The sequence below is a fragment of the Etheostoma spectabile genome, chromosome 13 (genome assembly GCF_008692095.1).
Source record: "Etheostoma spectabile isolate EspeVRDwgs_2016 chromosome 13, UIUC_Espe_1.0, whole genome shotgun sequence".
NCBI classification, from domain to species: domain Eukaryota; kingdom Metazoa; phylum Chordata; class Actinopteri; order Perciformes; family Percidae; genus Etheostoma; species Etheostoma spectabile.
Window position 1 is genome coordinate 21,322,956 of NC_045745.1, and position 8,734 is coordinate 21,331,689.

The 8,734-nt window shown below is 37.3% G+C and overlaps 1 protein-coding gene, 1 long non-coding RNA gene and 2 other non-coding genes across 4 annotated transcripts in view; 3 read left to right on the forward strand and 1 right to left on the reverse strand.

The window, feature by feature from the left end:
• The window catches only part of rab34b (RAB34, member RAS oncogene family b), a 7,871-nt gene extending 1,077 nt beyond the window's left edge, over positions 1-6,794 (reverse strand). The window contains exons 1-11 of the mRNA XM_032534331.1: positions 6,777-6,794; positions 6,584-6,734; positions 5,959-6,011; positions 4,848-4,939; positions 3,753-3,818; positions 2,596-2,697; positions 1,996-2,060; positions 1,814-1,865; positions 1,575-1,656; positions 867-957; positions 637-744 (exon numbers count right to left, since the gene is read on the reverse strand). Of these exons, the coding sequence (XP_032390222.1) occupies positions 637-744; positions 867-957; positions 1,575-1,656; positions 1,814-1,865; positions 1,996-2,060; positions 2,596-2,697; positions 3,753-3,818; positions 4,848-4,939; positions 5,959-6,011; positions 6,584-6,734; positions 6,777-6,794 (880 nt within the window). The remainder of the gene's footprint in view (positions 1-636; positions 745-866; positions 958-1,574; positions 1,657-1,813; positions 1,866-1,995; positions 2,061-2,595; positions 2,698-3,752; positions 3,819-4,847; positions 4,940-5,958; positions 6,012-6,583; positions 6,735-6,776) is intronic.
• An 813-nt stretch (positions 6,795-7,607) lies between these two features.
• Positions 7,608-8,734, forward strand: part of LOC116701043 (uncharacterized) — a 1,809-nt gene continuing 682 nt past the window's right edge. The window contains exons 1-3 of the long non-coding RNA XR_004334797.1: positions 7,608-7,912; positions 8,325-8,380; positions 8,600-8,649. This is a non-coding gene — a long non-coding RNA (uncharacterized LOC116701043). The remainder of the gene's footprint in view (positions 7,913-8,324; positions 8,381-8,599; positions 8,650-8,734) is intronic.
• On the forward strand, positions 8,431-8,502 carry LOC116701153 (small nucleolar RNA SNORD49). The gene has a single exon (XR_004334838.1). It is a non-coding gene; the product is annotated as a small nucleolar RNA SNORD49 (small nucleolar RNA).
• The window catches only part of LOC116701160 (small nucleolar RNA SNORD65), a 71-nt gene continuing 32 nt past the window's right edge, over positions 8,696-8,734 (forward strand). Inside the window, exon 1 of the small nucleolar RNA XR_004334845.1 lies at positions 8,696-8,734. This exon is cut by the window's right edge and continues 32 nt beyond it. This is a non-coding gene — a small nucleolar RNA (small nucleolar RNA SNORD65).

Genomic DNA, 8,734 nt, shown 5'->3' on the forward strand with positions numbered 1-8,734 from the left:
AGTCTTCCTGCAGGCTTTCTATACCGCGCTAGAGTGGCTTGAAACAAGGTAACCAAGGCATTTTTTCCACAAAGAATTTTACAAAGTCCATGGTAGAACTTCAGACATTACCACAAAGTAATGAAACACGTGTATATTGTGCAGGGCACATTTAAATGTAAACAGAACTTTTTTGTTTACATAAAAAACTCCACAGTTCACTTTGAACTGTTTGGGCTAACAGGCAAAAAAGGTTGGTGACCACTGACCACTAAGTTTGATTAATCCGCATCTGAAAATAGTCCCAAGCAAATACATTATTTACTTCTGTTTACTGTTTAAGTGATGCTCAATTTTAGCTTTGCTTAAAAGTTAAAGTGCTATATATTTGTGACTTGTTTTTAAAGAGTTACATCTTCAGAGTAGTGAGGTGTGGAAGATGGTGTAATGCATTGTTTATTTTGTTTTTATCATAGATTTGGCAATAAGGAAGAAAGAGAATAACGTCCCTCTTGTGTTGTTTGTCATATGTGGCATGAGTAAAACAGATTTTAAACCGGGAAACTAATTAATTAGTTGGTAAATGAGTGTAAGAGAAAGATACAAGTAGGATGCTGCCTTCTTAATGATGAGACTTTATTGAGCAAACTGACTCACTGATGATGTCACCGACGTGCCTTGAGCCACTTTTCTCAAGCTCGGACAAAACGTTGGCCTCAAAAGTCAGAGAGGCCACACGGAAGAAGAAATCCCTGACACAATCTCCTGCAACAATGCAGAGACAGAGGAAAGAGTTTAGTAAATTGGAAAGGGGGTTAAAACAGAACATGAAAAGCATGTGGGGATGATGACTGATGGGGATTTGTTCATGTGTGATTGACTCACACCTGACTTGGCAGACACAGCCCAGTACTCAGCTTTGATTTCCTCAGAGAGTCTGATGGCTTCCTGCTCAACCTGAGCCAACTGGTCTGGAGACTGGGGAGTGAAACAAAGACAGGGAAGTGAATGGGAACAGGGAAGGAAAGCTTCAGGCCATTGGTCCCTATGCAGTAGAATTAGGCTTATTAACTAAAAGTAAGATATTCAGAGCAGTCAATCAGTCAATAAAGTAGTCGACAATCAGTCAATAAAGTAGTTAGTTTCAACAGAAAATTATTCGCCAATGATTTTGATAATTAAAGCAGAAATGCCAAACATCTGATGGTGCCAAGTTGTCAAATGTAAGAATGCACTGCTTTTCTTTGTCTTACACGATAGTAAACATTTTTTAGTAAACAAATATTTTTGGACTTCGGACCGACTTTGGCCCTTTAAACAAGACATGCCAATGCCACTTTTAACTCTAGAAAATTGTCATGGCGATGTTGTACTTTTTATGAAGTTATGCAGACCAAACAAGTAATCAAAAATATTTTAATCGATTAAAAACCCTGATGATATTGCTGAGAAACAATTACCCATGCGAGAGGTACACACAAACCAAAACTCGCACGCACGCACAAAGATTATAGTTAATATTTTAATATTATAGTTATAATTTTCTGGCAATCAACTAATTAATGAACTACTCAATTTTGTTTATTTTCACCCACACTGAGGTCCTTCTTGGTACCAACAAGGAACAGTAAAACACTGGAGGGGTCGTTTTCTTTCATGGCGTCCTCCAGCCACTGCCTACACACACACACACACACACACACACACACAAACACACACATACACTCACGCACACGCAAAAAACACACATACACACACACACACACACACACACAATTACTCCAAATGGCATTTTAATAGTAGAATAATTTGATCAGTATTGGTTAGTCCTTACCTGGCATGTGCTAAAGAGCTCACACTGCTTAAGTCAAACACCACTACAATGGCTGGAGGAACGTAAAGAGACAAACGGCATCAAGAGAAGTCAAACATAGAGCACGATGAGAATGTGTTTATGTATGACAACACGTTCATTTAAAGCTTAGAGGTGTATTATAGAGACTGAGCTACTTTCACCTTGTGCCCCTCTGTAATATGTTGAAGCAATGCATTTAAAGCGCTCCTGACCTGCTGTGTCCCACCTGAAATAGATCAGATGCAGATTAGATTGTTCTTGGTGGGATATTAGGTGGGGATAAAGGGAAGAGGGGAAGATTATATAGGGGAATAAGAGCTGTGAGATGCTGTTCAAAATCTTGAAATTAAATTACACTTACATGCACTACAGAAGCCATCGTACGGTAGTAAAGGAAAAACCTAATTATGCAATTTAAGGCCCCCTTTTAAGTCAAACTTAGAGGATGTTGTATGACCTCAAACGTATCATGTGACTTCATGTGTATACAGAGTGTCAGGCATTCAAGAATTTTAACTTTATCATGATATGTAATAATAATAATAATAAATTGAATTTTTATAGCGCTTTTCCCAAGCTCACAGTTGCTTTACAGAGTAGAAACAAAATGATATGTGATCAAATGAAGGTCGGGTAGCAAATAACAAACAGACCTTGTTGACCCATGTGACCTTGATGATCAGTCAGCGCAGTGAGTGAGTTAGCTTGTTTAAGGCTCAGTCTATAAACTGAGTGTGTCTGAGGTTTAGCGACTTACTTACAGCTGTAAACTGAAGGGAACACCAAGGACCTCAAAACGCTCCATCTCAAAATCCACCCCTATGGTTGCTTTGTAGTTCTTATCAAATGCACCCTTTCGAAACCTTAAAGGAACAAAGGAAACAGAGAGAAAGAGAGAGAGAGAGAAAAGCTGCAACTAACAATCATAACTATCTTTTTACTATTAACTAGGCCTATTTTTTGATTAATCATTTTGTTTATAAAATGTCAGAAAAGAGTTGATCCTTGAGTTGAAAAATCTAATTCAATACTATCTCAATGGATCAATTGAATACTACATTATTGGAAAGAACAAAAACAAATACAAGTTTGTAGTTACATCATAGTCTTTACCCTGACTGACATTTCAAGATTTAATAAATCCATTTAAATTAAGAATGTATCCATCATGTATGGAAGTGACTCACACAAACTCAGTTAAATTTTTTACCAAAACCAATACTCGCGGACACGAAAGAACCATCAATACTTGCTCAATTGAACAGAATGCCCTAAGACCTCTCTCCATTTTTGTCTCACAGATGCAGTTAAATGCGGCCAAGGCGATTTGTTTTGTTTTCAGATAAAAACCTCTACTTCTTGTACTCTTCTAACTGGTGGATTACGGCCTATAACACCAACTTCTGATCAAACAGTAGCCTAGTTTGATTGCTGCAAACCAGTCGTTGGAAATATACCTAATTTGCATTTCTTTTTCATGAGAAGGGGCTGCACAACCTGTGCACTGTTGACGTAAAATACAGACAGAGGACAGTGTCTCTGCATACACAGACCCCGCAACACAGTTCATGGGTTATTGTAAGATACCGCATATAGGTAAGATAAAATAAGCATTAATCGGTAATGATTTTGTCTTCAAGAACTTATGAATGTCATTGACATTGTCATTTATGTAATGAATTTTAATTAATTTCATTAACATTTGTAGAACTATAACCTTAACTTGAAACGCGATTAGGTTAAACCATGTTTTTGGGGAAGACAATTTGAATGATGCGCCAAATAACTACAGCAACATGAGTACAACTACAGAGGAAACACTTCAACAGGTGATACAGTTGGAATCAGACCAAAATGTAATACCAAATCTAAACACATAATCCTTTGATTGATCTAATTATTTATGATTGTTTCTTACCTGCTGATCAGACACGTTTTCCCAACTGCAACATCTCCCACTACGATGACCTTGGCGATATTAAAGCTGGCAACAGAAAGACAATACTGTCATTCTAGACTCCGTACAACAAAAGCCTAAAACACACAACAATTTGATGAATACCATGCAGACATCATTTAACTCCTCCAATGGGATAACTCACAGTCCGCTTAGACTTTACTATTTAGAAAAGCAGTAACTTAAGAGACTAAACGCATGAAGCCCTTAATGGTCCTCAACCTGCTTTTAAATGAAAGATGAATCATTTTAATAACTTAATTAATTCAGCTTGATCCCACAACTTATGGGAAATTTGAGAGTTTGCTTTCTGCACGTCTAGGCAGTTGTGTTTCAAATCTTTTTTGCCAAACAAAAAATCTAAATACAGTATATTAAGTCACAAATGTATTACTTTTGTGTGTAACACACAATGTTTTCCACATAAATGCATAGTAGTATATAGTAGCTCTGTTTTTACACCAAATGTGTATTACTACACAGCTGAAAAAAAGTCCCCAACAATGGACAAATTGCTACTGTTTGAGTAATGTTTGCCAAAAACTGCAAGGATTTAGGAATTTATTGAGCTTTATTTTATTATAATTTTAGCAGTACAATACAAACACACACACACACACACACACACACACACACACACACACACACACACACACACACACACACACTCTCTCTCTCTCTCAAGGAGAGGTTAAAGCAAAAAAGGGGTCCTTTACAGAGCTTTTTTATTAAAAAGACAACAACTATATATTTGTGACCAGTATGTCACGATTGCAAATGCCACAGACAGAGAAGGGAAGCTGAAAGTATTGAGTCTTTTATGTGATCTGTTAAAAAATATCACCGACATTATCCCTTTAAATATACCACTGGAACAATGCAGTTAGATTTGCTGCCGAGGTTGTCAGCTGTCAGCAGATACGGCAGACAGTGCGTGACTTTCAAGTCACTTTAATCAGTTCTGGCCCTCATTTCATCAAAACACATGTCACAGAGTGTGTAATAGCAGGACGGGTCGCAGGGCATGTTGTCCTATTAACCCTTCTGTGATCTTACCTCACTGTGTCTGTCTTGTGTACCTGGCAGGCTGCCTGCACCAGTGGGTGGAAACCATCCTTGGTGTGCAGCGCTGCATTCGAATTGAAATACTGTAAAGAGAGTGGGGAGAGGAAACAGAAAAATACAAAAAAAGCATTTTGGACAGTAAAATAAAAAGTGGAAATGTATGAAGGAATACCCTGAATGTGTTTTCCTGGCTAATAAAACAATCTTAGCAAATAAAAAAGGAGAAGCAGCAATGTCATAAACTTAAAGTTATTATAATCATCATCCTTAAATTGTTGCTGTCCAGAAAAAAAAACTTGTATTTCCAAAGAATCAGCTTAACATTAGGCTAACATATATCGGCATGGCCACATCCAGGTAGTGAAACTTTCTAAACTCGCAAAGGAGCATTAAAGACCTTTAAATGTCACCAAGGCTGGAGTTCCAAGCTTTAGTGAGGACCACAACATTTTGCAAATTAGCAGCCATCCACTTTTAGAGAAACAAAGAGCAGCATTTAAGACTCTAAATCAGTGGTAGAAGAAGTATTCAGATCTTTTACTGAAGTAAAATTACTAATACCACACTGTAAAAAGACTCTGTCCTGCATTCAAAATATTACTTTAGTAAAAGTATTTAAGTATCATCAAGAAAATGTACTTAAAGTTTTAAAAGTAAAAGTACTCAATACATAAATATCCTCACATTTTAGAAACTAGAAAACAAGCCTAAAAGTTCTGTCGATGTACTAGTGTTTAATCGGCCAATCATTTCAGCTGGACTTGTGTTTTGTGTGCAATAGTCTGTAGCTGTATCTAGTAACTAAGGCTGTCACATTAAAGTAGTGGAGTGAAAAGTACAATATTTCCCTCTGAAATGTAGTGGAGTAGAAGAAGTGGCATTAAAAGAAAAGACTCAAGTAAAGTACCTCAAATGTGTACTTAAATACATTACTTGAGTAAATGTGCATAGTTAGATTCCATATAACCCATTCTGATCTAATATGTCACTTATAACAATCTTCATTGAGATCGAATATAATAATGTGTGTGTGTGTGGTGTGTGTGTGTGTGTGTGTGTGTGTGTGTGTGTGTGTGTGTGTGTGTGTGTGAAGGCTACTAACATTTGGGAGGTGATTATGATCCGGTCTCTTCACACGGTGGCAACATGCTGCTGCTGTGGATTAATGCAAACCACCCCACACACGCACAACAACACCACACAACACACACACACACACCACCCACACAGACACACCGACCCACACACACACACACACACACACACACACACACACACACACACACACACACACTACTGTTGTCACGGACAGCACTTTTTTCATTTAACTGTTTTTTCCAATTTTTTTCCTCAAAACTTCTTCTACGAAACCATGGGAGGAAAGCATTTCTTTTTGTTTGCGTAAAAAAGAGAAGACGTCGGAAAGACAAATTGTTGGTTAATATCCAGACTGTACAGTAAATCAGAGACAGTTATGCAGTGCAGCATAATGCCCCTGATGCATAAGAAAGTGGATGATTCAAGTTAGACCACACAAAAGGTTTTTTCTTGTTGTATGGTAACATTGCAACCTAAAAAGCATTTTATTTTTGATTTATTTTTATTTTGTCATTGGACAATTTGTAGGTCAGGGTTTATGGAAGGTGCGGTAGAAACAGAGTATGTTTGCAGATAAAGCACTGAGCATAGAAAAAACAGAGAGTTTTAACTAAGTTTAACAACTTTACCTGAAACAGCTGGATGGCAAAATGCTGAAGGAAATGTGTGGGTGTGGAGATGTGATGATATCCAGTGCCTGCCGAGAAAGTAAATCCAGAACAAAATGACGCTCAGAGCAACTAGGAGACTGACAGCAGACAAACAAGCATGCACATTAGACTCGCCATGTTATAAGAAAGAAGACTTTTGAAAAAGCGCCACCGTGCGGCCCCATGACATCTCTTTTTCCTAGTATTTCATTTATATTTATATTTTGTGCTTTGTGACTGATTTTGCTGCTGTAACACAGGAATTTCCCATTTTTCTTGGGATCAATAAACAGCTATCTATCTATCTATCTATCTACGCTATTTCGCCTACATTTCCGTAATAACTTTATTTATGAAAATCCAATGTTGCTGCATTTTCTTTCCTTTTAAATGACTTTAAAGTATTTTTAATGTCCTTGTTTAATTACCGTGCATAAGGTCTTTTTGTCCCTCACGACAACTATTGAGCTATGAAGAAGTCATACAATCAAAAAATCTACACAAACTGGCAATTCATTCAACCGTCAGCAGATCGGAAAAAACAACACAAAAGTGGCGAGGACTTAAGTCGTATTTATAATTTTCACACATGTATGCACTCGTAATACAAGTTTAATAAAATAGTCTATTTGCTATAAAGGTTTTGAGTAGATTTCCACTTTATTTTAATATCATTTATTTTCCAATTTGTAAGCAAGTGCATCATGTTTAACTATGTATTTTGTGTATGTGGGCTAATATTAATCAGCAACATGACTTCAACTGGCTGCCAAATATAATTGCAGTGAAGTAAGATATTGTATTCTTAAATGTAGTGGAGTACAGTTATTACGGTTAAGATTTTAATAAGATTATACCCATACAGTAAATGGGCACAGTAAAAAACGGTTGAGTAAAAATACAAAAAAACACAACATAAAGTCGTGATATGGGTCTACACACTCCTGTACAGCAGGTGGCGAAAGAGCGCAAAGAATAGGTGACGTCTTATTCCTGCGACAGTCAGCGTTTAAATACTTCGCCACCACGGCGTTGCTGTCTCTTCTCAAGTCGTCTGGCAGTCTCGTGAGTCTGTCAATCTCAGGGAAATGTGATTCAACTTGTTTAGAGTGGTCAGTTAGTACAAGAATAGAGTCCTAAGGTGTCAAACAACACGGTAGTTGAGCTGTAGTTTGTGCTTTAGTTATAACGTGGTGTCTGCCAGCGCAAAGTGTTAACATTAGCATTGTGACGGGCCTCACGCAGCCACGTGGAGCCCGCGCGAAGCCCGCGCGAAGCCCACCCAACGATGGACAAGTTAAAGACAACGTGAGTGAGATTTATTTTCTTTATTTCAGTCAAGCTTTTGGCTATAAAGGGTTTGTTTCACTGCAAACATTGCAATGTTTCTACCTCTAATCTCATTTATTTATTTTTTTACGCTGTGAAAGTAACGTTACTCCGTGTACCGTACAAGTCTCCAAAAAGTTTCTCCAAATTAAATCGTTTAACGGTAATTTATATATTCTAAAATTATGCTCAAACTTACTCGTCGTTGCTTCTCAGAATAAGTAAAATTAGTAGTCGGTTCAGAAACTTAACATTCAAGTTTAACGAGTTTCATGAATGGTTGAATATTTTGACAATTAACGTTAAAAGTTGGTCTGCCAGATTAGTATTTGTCTTTGTTTTGTGCCTGTAGTCCAAGGATTGTCTTAACATTAGTCTTGTCCTCCCACAGGTCACTCTGTGAAAGTGTTGCCCTTGATATATGGGGTGTCTTGATGTCCCTGCAAGGTAAGTTGCAGTGAACAAAACCTGTTTTGTTGTTTGTTTTTAATGCAGTTGTCAGTGATGAAAATTGTGAATAGGAAGTGCCGTCTGATGCGACAACTGACGATGTTACATACTCACTGTTCTGAGCCTCCAAAACTGCAGTGATTTTAAGTGGTGATAAGTCCTTAAAAACTAAGTTACTCATTCATGATTTTGTCTTTTTTCTTTTTTTTTTTAAAGACTGGTCAGAAGAATTGGTCCCATCAAGATGACGGAAAGTCAAGATGGAGGTTGGTTTAATAATGCTCTTATTAAAATGTGTTGTAGCTTTAAAGGTAGTGATGAAACCCAAACTGAAATAGCTGGAATTACCGG